The sequence below is a fragment of the Myxine glutinosa genome, chromosome 7 (assembly GCF_964187855.1).
Source record: "Myxine glutinosa chromosome 7, kmMyxGlut1.1, whole genome shotgun sequence".
In the NCBI taxonomy this organism is placed as follows: domain Eukaryota; kingdom Metazoa; phylum Chordata; class Myxini; order Myxiniformes; family Myxinidae; genus Myxine; species Myxine glutinosa.
In genome coordinates this window covers 89,573,797-89,587,977 of record NC_136267.1, presented here as the reverse complement: position 1 = coordinate 89,587,977, position 14,181 = coordinate 89,573,797, and the positions used below count along the sequence as shown (strand labels likewise).

General features: G+C 46.2%; 1 protein-coding gene across 1 annotated transcript in view; it reads left to right on the top strand.

The window, feature by feature from the left end:
- Positions 1-2,371: 2,371 nt before the first annotated feature.
- The window catches only part of SMUG1 (single-strand-selective monofunctional uracil-DNA glycosylase 1), a 239,714-nt gene continuing 227,904 nt past the window's right edge, over positions 2,372-14,181 (top strand). The window contains exon 1 of the mRNA XM_078781979.1: positions 2,372-2,677. Within this exon, the coding sequence (XP_078638105.1) occupies positions 2,380-2,677 (298 nt within the window). The 5' untranslated portion in view covers positions 2,372-2,379. The remainder of the gene's footprint in view (positions 2,678-14,181) is intronic.

Below are 14,181 nucleotides of genomic sequence, written 5' to 3'. Positions count from 1 at the left end.
CACAGAGGAGGTGACCGAGGAGGGGGCGCGAAGCGGTGTGTTGGTGAGGTGTGCTACCAACGAATGTGTGCCAAAGTGTTCGGTGGTCAGGTGTGTGACCAAGGCTGTGAGTGCAATGGGTGTGCCTGGGTGTGTAAGGAACGGCACGAGGAGCATGGAAACGGCTGGATGTGTGAGCAAGGAACGGGCTGCGGGGTGTAAGCGTCCAGGTGAAGCATCGACGTTACACAGGTTAAAGGTTAGGTCGACGTTTAGCCGAAGCGGGCCCTCGGTGCGTGCCGGGTTTCGCGTGCCGCGAGAACCAGCGGGGATCCGAGCCACGGCGGGTTCGAAAGGACCGCCGTGCGCGACCCACGCTGGGCCTCGCTTTGAACGGCCGCGTCTGTGCTCCAATAAGCGGAGCGGGCGGCTGGATGGGAAGGGTCGTCATGGCGACCACTTTCTGTTGAGGCATTCCGGCAGGTCGAGATCGAGCCATGGGATGGCTCCGTGCCGAGATGGTGCGTGGGATCTCGGCCCGGGTAAACCTCCTTCCCTGCACCGAATGCGGGATGCACCCAGCCGCTGGCACAGAACAACCAGCATCCATGGCTTGGCTTTACGAAGCCGGGCTTTGGATAGGAATTGGCGCACCGAGAGGCAGTAGTGAGTAGACTGGGTGATGAGGTTAGTGTTTTGGCCCCGAAATGAGAAAAACAAAATTTGGTGATTGGCAAGGGATTGGCAGTAGTGATTGGCAGATGATGAGTAGTGATTGGCAAATTTTTAATTTGTTGAAATTTGATGTGCAAAATTGGTAGTGAGAGACCCCCGACGTGGTGGGATGGCAAATCCACCATCCTTCCCATGTGGGGGGCAAAGGAGCAATAGTTTATGGGGTGTATGGCAGTGAAAACTAGCCCGGGTGGGTTAGGTTATATGTGTGTAGGGATCTAGCGAAGATGACAGTAGGTGACGTTAAGTTTAGATAGTGACTGATACCTGTAGTGGGGACGCAGGTAGATTAGTATGGATGATAATGACGAGGGAGCGCAATAGTTTAAAGGGACGACTGGGAAGCGCAAGTTTCAGAAGGGAGTAGTTAGCTGAGATGATGCCGTGTTTGTGAGAATTGAACAGGTGTGATTGCACAGGTGTGCAACTGGACAGGTGTGTGGAGCAGTGTATGAGTAGTGAGTGTTGTGGATCAGCGCGAATGCGCTTGGGGAGAGAAGGGTGCAGGTGGCACCAGGTGTGAGAGCACAGGTGTGCAAGTACAGGTGTGTGGAGAGAGTTGGAGTAAGTGGTACGGAGTGGTGTGCATGGTGCGAAGGTGTGGATGGGGGAAGAGTGGACCCCTTTCACGAGTACCCGGGGCGGGTAGTGTAAGTGTTAGGTAGAGGGTACAGGTAAATTGTGGTTGGATATTGGCATCTGTGGTGCGGTTGCAGAATGGTGTTGTGAGTGGGTGCATTAGTGTTGTGGAAATGGCTGGGCGTGTAGCCTGTTAGTGTGTGTAGTTGGTTGGGCACTCCACCACTGTGAGGATGTCGGCCAGGTGAGGCCGCAGGTGGGCTCTGGGAGCCGGTAGAGTTGTGGATGGGGCCCGAGGATCCGGAGGATGGACCCGGGTAGCCCAGTGCCAGAGAGGGCACCGAGTGGGGAGAGTGCCAGAGGGCCTTCCCCAGGTAGTTAGGTTAGGGTAAGGAGCAGGTAAGCTCGGAGGCAACTGCAGTGGTGGAGGTGTGCAGGTGGGTAGACCCACTGGGAGAGGTACACGTCGCAGCCCAGAAATTGTACGAGGGCACCGGGAGATGAATCGGGGGAGTGAGACCCCAAATTGAAAAGCACCACAGTTTGGCCAATGGGAATTGGTTTTTAGAACCCATAGTGTAAGAGGGCCAATGGTTTGGCCGGAGAAAGACCCCGGGTAGTGTAAAGTTGTTAAAGTCATTTAGGAAATAGTTAGGATTGATGAACCTGTCGCACCATACGCAGCCACTTACCTGTGGTGATGATGATGACTCCACACCTGTGTTTTCTTTGTTTTGTTGCAGAAATGAAATTGCTGTGTGGATTGTGAGACGCATCACGACGTGGATGAGACATTGGGGTGATTCCATCTCTCCCTCCCTAGGAGGGACTGATGATGAATTGGTGATGGCAAATTTTGATGTTCAGTTGAAAATGGCAAATTTGATTGGTTAGGAGGGAGAGAAGACGAATTTGGTATATGGGAGGAACGGGGAAGACAGTAGGGATGTTTGTTGATTTGTAAAGTAGATGTTTATGAGTAGTGTTGTGTTGTGTGGATACAGTAAGGGGTAAGGGAGGGGCCATGTAGGTTACCTGGTGGGGGGGGGGCGTACGATAGGAACGTACCTGTCTCACCTGGTTCCCATGTGCCCCCAGTGTGCATTACCTTATATTGCGTGCACTTTTGCGCCCTTACCAACTTACTCACTTGTCTGCTTCTTTTGTCTCCCACCTCCGAGGATCTGGCTTTGGGGTAGAGAGAGAGGAGAGAGAGGTGCTGGCTGCGCAGTTGTGGGCCTGCACTTTCGCTGTTTGCTGCCGGGATCGATACACCATATGGACCGCAATGTTTGTGGCCACCCACAATGGACCGCAGTTCGTTTGCGGCCAAGCACCACCCGGGGATGGACCTATGGGTCAACGTGGCACCTATGCCATACAGGTGAACCACTTTTAGTTAACACCAAGTGCACCACAAGAAGAGCAAGAGACACCTGCAGGGTTAGGGGTTGTCGAATTTATTTTTATTCCAATGAACAATGGTGACTGCACCGATTGGTGGTGGGGTGGTGCTTTTGATGCTCGGGAAGGGTGCTCTGCACGTTATTAAAGGCCGTCGGCCACAGAGCACTCGTGGGTTGGTGTATCGATGTTGGCAAGCGCGCTCTCTCTATGCATAACATCTGCATGTGTTCCTCCAAAAACAGGTCCTGGATCGTAGTGTAAATAGCAGCGTAGTCTTGTAAATAATGCTCCCTACCGGCTGTATGTGTAGTTTGAGAATTCTTTCCGGATTCGGTTATCCTGTGGGTGTGTTTCTGTGAGGAGAAGGGTGCAACATCGCAGGGGGACATATTTACTCATTTGTGAATATCTGTAAAACTGTCGCACTCAGGGTAGAGTTAATAGTAGAGGGAACTACATTGCGTGCCACACTAAAGTAGGTAAAAATTTATCGGGTCGGGACGCCCCGAGGGTAGAGAAGGGTGCAATGTTGCGAATATGGAATTTGGCCTCCATATCCGCTTGTAAATATTCCCCTATTTTCCCCAATACTCCCCAACTATCCCCAATCCCCCATTCCCTAGTCCCATTGTCTGTAAACAACAATCAGTAGAGCCGACCTTCCCCTTATTCCCCCATTAAATGTCGTGCCCAGGTCCACCGCACCACACGTAGACAACTTTCGGACATCTTGCTAGTTATTCTTAGTCTATGTCAGTTAAGGCCTCGTTTCCATTAATTATGACTCTTCGTTGCACCAGAATGTGATTATATGGCATCAGTAGTGAGTTTAGGACCTTTCCCATACCTCCTTCCATCTTCCATACCTCCTTCCATCTTCTTCCACAACTATAACTACAACAACAGAGGAGATGGGGGCGGCGCGGCGGCGCGGGGGAGGATGCGTCCTCACACCGGCTCGGCGCTCCACGGGGTTACCAGAGGGGCTGGCTGTCAGCTCCTCGTCAAGGGCGGAGCCTGGTAACCCCCCCCGCACCCAATCAGAAGGGCGGACCGATTCCATCTGGGGCGGAGCTAACGAGCCGAGGGCGTGTCACTCCCCGCCGGATATACGTGGCGACTTAGCGGACGTGACGTGAGATGCGCCCCCAGCTGGAGAAAGAGGTACCTGCGAGCGCTGAGTCAGATGCGCCCCGCCTGAGAAAGAACGTTGCCTGCGATCGCTGAGAGAGAAAGACCCGCCTGAGAAAGAACGTTACCTCCGAGCGCTGTGACCTCCCCGCATCTTTGGACCGGACCGAACCGTGTGGATTCTGCCCCGAGCCCAGGCGCACCTGGAGCCATCGCTATCTGCCTTTCCCAGCCATCAATCCCCGTGTGAGTCAGCCGTTGTCCCGTTTACCTGTCGTCTGTCCGGGGTTAATATAAGAGTGTGTCTAAGTGCCCGTCTTCCTGTGATATACCTCTAGCCCCTGTAATCTAACCTTTTCCGTACGAATATAATTGAGAATCGAAACATTGGTGTCTGTCATTATAATTCAGCCGTGTGTCTTCTTTTTCCTTATTGAGCCAGCGTGGCGCGGCTTCGTCAACGTTCGAGTACAATCGGGTAATTTGTGCGGCCACGACGGCCATTCCGCTCGGCCCACCTTAACATCAAAGTCGTGTCTGTAACAATATATATATATATATATATATATATATACACAGTCATGTGAAAAAGTAAGTACACCCCATGTAAAGTTTTGACTTTTTCAACATATTTCAACATACAGCTATTTGATCTTCATTTCAACAATATTGATAGATAAAGGTGATATAATATAACAAATATCATGAAACATTTACATTTTGTAGTCCATTGTATAATTTAAATAAACATAAATGCAAATTTCACATGTGGAAAAAGTAAGTACACCCCTACATTTATCACTACTTCAAATACCTAAAATTAGAATCAGGTGCACCAGCTCAGGTGCAAATGATTAGAACATGTTAGAGAGGATCTTGGAGGAACCTGTCTTATTTAAACCTCAGACATTTAGTTTGGTTTGCTCTTTGTTGTGGAAGTGTGCGGCGTCACCATGCCTAGATCAAAAGAGCTCTCTGAGGCCTTCAGAAAGAAGGTTATAGATGCCTACGAGTCTGAGAAGGGATTTAAAAAGATCTCCAAACAATTTGAAATCAATCATTCGACTTTGCGGAAGATCATCTACAAGTGGAGAAGATTACAAACAACACCCAACTTGTTCAGGCCAGGCCACCCCCATAAGTTCAGCCCTAGAACAGACCGCAAGATGCTGAAAGAAATCTCTAAGAACCCCAGAATGTCATCATGGGACTTACAGGTAGCTCTTGCCACTGTTGATGTCAAAGTGCACGAGTCTACCATTAGAAAGAGGCTGCACAAATTTGATCTACATGGGAGGTGTGCCAGGAGGAAACCTTTGCTGTCCAGAAAGAACATTAGGGCAAGACTAAAGTTTGCCAATGAACACCGAGGCAAAGACCAGCACTTCTGGAACAATGTGCTCTTGACAGATGAGTCAAACGTAGAGCTATTTGGCCACAGTACCAGAAGACATGTTTGGTGACAATCAAAGACAGCATTTGACCACAAGAACCTGATACCAACTGTAAAGCATGGTGGTGGAAATATTATGGTTTGGGGCAGCTTTGCTGCATCAGGGCCTGGGCAGCTCACCATCATATAATCCACTATGAATTCTTCATTGTACCAGAGGGTGCTTGAGGATAATGTAAGGCCATCTGTCGGAAAGTTGAAGCTCAACCGACGGTGGACCTTGCAACATGACAATGACCCTAAACATACCAGTAAATCCACCAAGGAATGGCTGAAAAGAAAGAAATGGAGGGTTCTGGAATGGCCAAGTCAAAGCCCGGATCTAAATCCCATTGAGATGTTGTGGGGGGATTTGAAACGAGCTGTGCATGCAAGAAACCCCTCAAACATCGCACAGCTGAAATAATTCTGCATGGAGGAGTGGGAAAAAATTTCTCCCAGTCGATGTTTTCGACTAGAAGACAGTTATAAGAAACGCCTACTTGACGTTGTTTCTGCCAAAGGGGGCAATACCACCAATTAGAGCCAATACAACCAATATATTGTTGCGGACGCGGTTAAGATGTTATTTTGACCGAGCGGTTGTTATGACCGCGACCGAACAGTTATTCCCCGACTAGAACCCGATTCCACCCAAACTTTGGCCGTATCGCACCGCAGCTGCCAAATCTGGAAAACTCTAAAACGACCGAATGCAAAGAGGAAAAGGAATAAGACGAGAAGACGGACAGAAGAGTAATTGGATTTATTATTTACACATATAAGTAGGAAGCAAGCAGTCACGTTTATTTACAGGGACATGAGACGCAGGTGACACAGTGCAATCTTTAGCTTATACAGACTTATTGTTACTACCCAGGACAGCATGAACAAAACAAACTCACGTACGCAAATGGATGGAAATTGCAGGCAGGAATGACAGGAGGTGGGTGGCTGGAGGAAGACCCGGAGCTGGCTGGAGTTTGATCCCGCACGGGACGTCGGGCTGGACCTCGACGGCCGCCGATGCCACCGATCCTGTCGTGTGCGCGGGGTAGCGGGTCGGAGCTGCTTGGTGGAGCCAAGCTAACGCTGCTGGTGGGGGGTCTGGCGTGACGGGTTCTCTCGCGTGACGGGTTCTCTCTCTTACTAACTCCAGGACTCTTTCTCTCTTGCTTAGTCCAACTCTTCCTCACCACCGACAACTCAACGCAACCCCTCCACTCTCCGCAAACACTGACCACCACTGACGACCAACCCAGCTCTGACCAAAAAAACCACACACTCCGCTCTTGTCGTAGCTCATCCCGTCAAAGCTCATCTGCCTTGGACACGCCCTGCCTGCGGGTTATATAGGCCCCGCCCCTCAACCTTCGCGAACCTCCTCGATGTTTCTCTCCACACCCTCTCCAAGTCCAACCCCTTGTTCGTGGTTGGTTGAGTGGGGCTGACTCACTCCTCCCCTCTATGACGAGGTGGGGACCCGCCTTTCTTCCCCAACCCTGCCTCGTGGTCAATGGCGGATGAAGGGAAAACCGCCCAACATGCAGTTGGCAATGCGAATTGCAATTGACGAAAAGGGGGGAATGGAAGTGTTGGGAGTGGGAATGAAGGGAATCTATCTCTTTCACTGGTGCAATGGAGTATTTCAATTAATGGGAGACACAGCCTTACCCTAAAACACATAATAAGATATAACTATTGAACAGGGGTATTCTATGATTGGCTGTGGAGTGGATGCTTTATGGACTAATTATGGGATGCCCTTTGACCTTTACACAGCTCCGGAGGCAGGAGGCGCAGAATAAACAATAATAATAATTCACACAATCAAAAAAATATACAGTGCTCATATCTGCAACAATATATACACAGACTTGGCATTTAATATGGAATTTTTTTTTTTGCGGGGGTGAACTTACTTTTCAAGATGTCTTAGAACCAAAAGTTCATTGGAATTATTTTGAAATTATTCTAGATTTTGTTAATGTGACCTTTAAAAGAAACAAAAACCACATTTGACATTTCGAAACAAATAAATTGATCCTTGAAAGTGATGTAAACTGATGTCAAACTCAATTCATGGACAATACTGTGTTAAACTTCTGTACGTTTTCCAGAAGTAGCTCTTTATTTTGCACATTAGGCAAAAAAAATTTCAACAAAAACAAAAGTTAAATTACGACTGGGATTACGGACAGTAAAATTACAGTTCAGTACTTCGTGTAACCCCCACGAGCATTCAGGAGAGCACGTACACGTTGAGGCATTCTGTTCACGAGATTTGCCAAGGTTTGGACAGGAATCGCTTGCCATGCAGTGACAATAGCCTGCTGCAATTCACGCACAGAGGTCGGCTGCTGGTCCAAGTGGTCGATTTGACGTGATAATTCTGCCCACAAGTTCTCTGTCGGATTCATATCCGGGGACATGACAGGCCACTCCATATGCTCAACACCACGGTCAGCAAGAAAGTGTTGGATCATGCGAGCACGATGAGGCCGTGCATTGTCATCTTGGAAGACAAAGTTTCCTGGAAAGGCTGCACGAGCAAATGGAAACAATGTTTCTTCCAGAATGGCCCTGTAGTTGAACTGGTTCAGGTTTCCATTCAGAACAACCAGGTCAGTTTTGCCCCCTGCATGAAAAGCAGCCCAAACGGTCACCCCACCACCTCCAGCTTGGACTCTTGGCACTATACAATCTTTGTTGTAAGCTTCATGCACTTGTCTGCGCACTCGGACGCGGCCATCTTGACGATAGACCAGAAATCTAGACTCGTCACTGAAGGTCGCATGATTCCAGTGTCCTGGCTGCCATTGACGGTGCTCTCTGGCCCACTGCAATCGGCGCTGGCGGTGTTGTCTGGTCAGGCGTGGCTTTCTCAGGGGACACCTTGCACGATAGCCTGCTTGAAACAGTCGTTGGTTGACTAGCCTTCTGGATACAGGCACATTTGTCAGTTGCTGCCACTCAGCCCTAAGCCGATTAGCTGACTTGGTACGGCCATTGCGGACTAACCGGTGCAGCTGGCGATCATCCCTCCTTGTGGCTCTGCGGGGACGTCCTGGCCTCGGGATTGGAGTAGGGACACCCCTCTGAGCATTTCGTTTCAGGATCTTTGACACCTGACCTTGAGTGATGCCATACTGCCGAGCAATAGCACGCTGTTTCATGCCGTAATTTCGTAAAGCCACCACTCCATGACAAACAGCATTGTCGAGTTGATGGACCATCTCCAGAGGAAGCGGCAATAACTTTTGGAGATGTGCAGCAGTTGTTTTCCACTAATACAGAACGCAACAACCCTTGTATACTCGACTGTGAAGCCAATCATCAAATGCACCTGTCCGTACATTTTGCCACGCCACCTGTGATATAATCCTGTTGTTGACTTCTTGCTGCGACAGACAATCAGTGACAAGGTTCTTTTAACAAATAAATCACCAAAGTGTAAAAGAAACTCACCAGATTGATATACTGAGTTAAGAAAGTAAACCCAAGTCAAGAAAAAAAAATATGCCATATTAAATGCCAAGTCTGTATGTATATATATATATATATATATATATATATATATATATATATATATATATATATATATATAATTATATATATAATTATATATATATATATATATATATATACTATATATATATATATATATATATATATATATATATATATATATATATATATATATATATATATATATATATATATATATACAGTGAGTGCCACGAGAAAGTAATTACACCCCTTAACTTTTTCACATTTAGTTGTGTTCCAGCCTGAATTTAAAATGGATTGAATTGAGTTTTTTCTGTCACTGATCTACACATAATTTTTATTTTTTTTAGAAAATTTTACAAAACAATTAAAAATGAAATACAGAAATATCTAATTTACATAAGTATTCAACACCCTGAGTCATTACTTTGTAGAACCACTTTGGCAGTGAATACAGCTTCGAGTCTTGAGTATGTCTGTATCAGTTTTGCACATCTGGATTTGGGGAGTTTCTCTCATTCTGCCTTGCAGATTTGCTCAAGCTCTGTTAAGTTGGATGGGGAGCATCTGTGAACAGCCATCTTCAAGTCTTTCCACAAATTCTCAATGGGATTCAAGTCTGGCCTTTGGCTGGGCCACTCAAGGACTTTTACATTCTTATTCTGAAGCCATTCCATTGTTGCCTTGGCTGTATGATTGGGGTCATTGTACCGTTTTAGCATACATCTTCACTGCAGTCGAAGGTCTTTTGCACTCTGAAGCAGTTCTCCTCAAGGATTTGCCTATATTTAGCTCTATTCATTGTTCCTTTTATCTTTACTAGTCTCCCTGTCCCTGCCGCTGAAAAGCATCCCCATGGCATGATGCTGCCACCAGCATGCTTCATGGTAGGGATGGTGTTAGATGGGTGATGAGCTGTGCTTGGTTTCCACCACATGTAGTGCTTTGCATTCAGGCCAAATAATTGATTTATTTTGTCTCATCAGACCACAGAATCTATTGTGCATCAGACCACAGAGGAATTTTCATACTTTGAGTCTTTCACATGCCTTTTTGCAAACTCCCAAGCATGCTGTAATGTGACTTTTTCTCAAGAGTGGCTTTCGTCTGGCATAAGGCCTAGATTTATGAAGTACTGCAGAGACTTGTCCTTCCGGGAGGTTCTCTCATCTCAGCCAAGGAACTCTGTCGTTCTGTCAAAGTGGTCATTGGGTTAATGGTCACTGTTACGCGTTACGGGTTCGGCACTCATTCCTAGTGTTGTTATTATTATTGTGCGTCCAAGTATTGGGATTGTTGTTGTTTAAAGGAAATCCGGATCGAGACCGGAAGAGGTGGAGCGAAGAAAAGGGAGGTGGGAGGAGATCGGAAAGAGAGGTGGTGGTGGAGGCTCCGGGCCGAGCGTTCGACGTACAGTGCGAGGGAAACTTGCGTCCTTAAAAGGAAGTTCGGTCGATAAGAAATATCGCCGGAGTGCGGGGAGCCTGTGTCACCGGGTATTCTCAGCGAGGTTCCGGAGGATCCAGACCTTGAGAACCCGGGTTGGAGCGAAAGCCGCCCGCCATTCTGGCCACGCGAGCACCCTGCAGGGAACGGGCTTTCGTCGTGTCGGCTGGGCATTATTCCCTGGTGGATTGCCGGGAACGGCCGTGCCAGAGAGGGGCACGTGCGAATTCTACGGAGGCTCGCAGGTTGAACCGCAACGTGTACGTTGGAGCGAATCTTTGTGAGGTTCCTCTCCACCACTGTGTTGCTGGGGGCTGAGCATGTGACCTCAGGGTCGTCTCGCTCGTCGACGCCTCAATTCGAATCTTTGTGAGGTTCCTCTCCACCGCTGTGCTGCTGGGGGCTGAGCACGTGACCTCGGGGTCGTCTCGCTCGTCGACGCCTCAATTGACCATCGGGCCTTGACTCCCCGATCGCGGGAGCGCACAGAGACATTGGGACTTCACCTTGGAGTGGAGCAGAGACATTGGGGGAGGTGCCGTGAGTGTGGGGTTGAGGGCCTTGATAAGGATATTATCGTAGGATTTGAAAGTAGGGGTGATTGCCCCATTGCCGTATGGCTCTTTGTGTGTGATTGCCCCATTGCTGTATGGCTTGCCCCATTGCGGTATGGCTCTTTGTGTGGGATTTATAATACTAGGGCATGCCCGTACTATATATATATCTAAAATTATATCCCCCCCCCTCTATTTACATGAAATGGTTTGGTCCATTCGCAAAGCCAAAGCGAACGGCTTGCGAGTACGGTGACAATCCCCCCCCTCTATTTACATGAAATGGTTTGGTCCAAAGCGAACGGCTTGCGGAGTTTGGTAAATAAATCGCCATAGCTCGGTAACTACTTGTCCGATTAATATGAAACCTTGAAAAGGCACATCCTCGGGTCCCCAGCAATATACCTGGCAAGTTTCAAGTATATCGGACCCGTGGTTGTCGAGAAACAGCGGTCACAGACAAACGACACACACACATACACACACACACACATACACACACACATACACACAGAGATTACTGGAATTATAGATAGATATTATGGTTTGCTTATAACCGGGTGTGGTTGCATCATTTGACTCGACTGTTTCATTTGCTGATTCCAGTGAGGGATAAAAACATCTTTCTGCCGGGGTCCGGAGGTCCACCGAGACCAGTGGTAAGGTGGGGGTGGGGGGCCCGTAACAGTCACACACATATTTTCATAATACAGTATACAGTATACAGTAACAGTACATATATACATATACACACACACACAATTTGGGTCACCCAACCAAGATCGGGTTATATAGACTGTAGTAAACGATCTGAAAGATTGATGTTTAAAACTCTAGCAAAAATTAACCCGGGAGTGCATCACGGAATTGATGGACCAAATGGCTTCATTTCCTTATTTGAGGACATACAGGATCGTGCGATGACGACTCCCAGTCAGTGTAGTCCTGTGGCGAATGAGGACCCTTTGTATATTAATTTCCATTGTGCATACCCAGAGTGCCTTAAACAGGAGCTGTGCCTTAAACATGACATTGTGGAGCGATTTATTCATTATTGAGGCACTGTTAAGCAGCAGCCGGGCTTCTTCTTTTGTTCTCTGATTTTTTAATTTGCATAATATCTACATTAATAGTAATTTTATATATATATATTTTTTTTATATGCATTTGTAAATTTTATGAAATATTATTATTATTGTAAACTTGACAAATTTCAGTCTTCGGACTGCCTTGTCCAGTGTTTAATGATTTCAATAAACCGAAATGAATACGAAATAAAACTACTGAAATGCAATTGGTTCTATTCCCGATGCACCTTGGGCAGTTGCTCCTGCATTGTTCAAAAAAAATCAAACAAAAGGTTTCACACAAACACAACTAGCTCATCTAATAAATAAAGGGCTTTCTAATCACCCACTCACTGATATAAATGTTTAGTACCTCATCTTCTATGTTCATAGAAAGCTGAAATTGCGCATACTGATGCAATTCTGAGCTAAATCCCAAGGAAAAAAAAAATCATAAAACCGTCGGAAAATGTCCATAAACAAAAATATCCTCATATAAAAGTAGGCCTGTGCAGACTGGGTCTGCTCACAGCGCGACACGTGACACAAGACAATAGAGCTTACAAACCAATTAGTTGCTCGGCAACGCAAATATGTCTCTTCCGCCTCTTATTGTATAACTTTTGCCATATTTACAATAAAATTACTATGGCTGTAAACTTTTATATAAAGAGCCCATTCTAATCACGAATTCTTCATTTAATTGAGTTATTTAGCTGCTCACAGAATGCAAGCACAAACCACTCCATCAAATATATAAGGCCTATCGTCATTATGTCGAAGCCTGGTGTTGGCTTAATGGCTAAGGTGGCTGGCAGTTCAAGCCCCTGTCATGCCGTTGAATGAACACCAGGTGGGTTGACTCAGCTTGCCATTCTTCCAAGGTCGGCAAAATGAGTACCAGCTTACTGGGATTAATGAGTCATTTGAGTGTCCTGTGTCGGAGTGCAGACCCGTCCAGGATTGTGCCTAATAGCCTATAACTGCTTCAGCAGCCCTATGCATCATTACGGTGCCAAAAAGGAGTGGTCTTCATCATCATTATGTTTGCCTGTAGGATGCAACTGAGTAGTTGCTTGCAGTGTGCAAGCATGCCCCACAAATATATATATATATATATATATATATATATATATATATATATATATATATATATATATATATATATATATATATATATATCTGTGCGTCTGTGTAGTCCTGTGTTGTCCTGTGTTGTCACTGAACTGCTTTCTCAAACTTTTGTGAAATTGTACCAAACTTCTGGTATGCACATATCTCTCCCGTCGGTTTGTCCTAAGGGTATTTTTTTTGAAAAATTTTCCTATATTTTATTTTTGTTTGGAATTTTTTGAGGAATTTTTTTTTTTCAACTTATGTTTTCAACTTCAATTGTTTATAAAATGTGATATCACGTATATTACAAATACATTTGTGCAAAATAATTGTTTGAATTATGATTGCTTTAAACCATGACAAAACGGCAACTCCGGTACAGTCATTTATCTATACTAGGGCATTGCCCGTACTATATCTATATCTAAAATTATATCCCCCCCCCCTCTATTTACATGAAATGGTTTGGTCCAAAGCGAACGGCTTGCGAGTACGGTGACAATCCCCCCCCTCTATTTACATGCAATGGTTTGGTCCAAAGCGAACGGCTTCCGGAGTTTGGTAAAGAAATCGCCATCGCGTGCACAAACGCGCAGGAAAGCGAATGAATCGCAAATTCGGTTTTATTAGTTTTAAAACATAGTTTAACGCCAACATAGTTTGCAAACGTGAAATAAATGAATACGCTCTCAAATGTGCCATCCGAGGCAGAGTGTGTCCTCCACGTTCGGCACACGCGATCGTTCGCTGCTCTCTGATTGGTTGAATCGTTTTTTGGACATAGCTCGGTAAGTAATTGTCCGATTAATATGAAACCTTGAAAAGGCACATCCTCGGGTCCCCAGCAATATACCTGGCAAGTTAAAAGTATATCGGACCCGTGGTTGTCGAGAAACAGCGGTCACAGACAAACAGACGTACAGACGTACAGACGTACAAACGTACAAACGTACAGACAGAGATTACTGGAATTATAGATAGATATCTACACATCTGGGCAGTGTCTGTGTTGTCACTTAACGACTCTCTCAAACTTTTGTTTCTGTGGTTGTGAAGTGTTTTTAATAACGTTGTGGTGGTTTTGAATCTCGTGGTGGTGAGGTATTTTGAATTATGTGGTGGTGAGGTGTTTTTAAATGACGTGGTGGTGAGGTGTTTTTACATCACATGGTGGTGAGGTGGTTTGAATTACGTGGTGGTGAGGTATTTATAATTACGTGGTCGG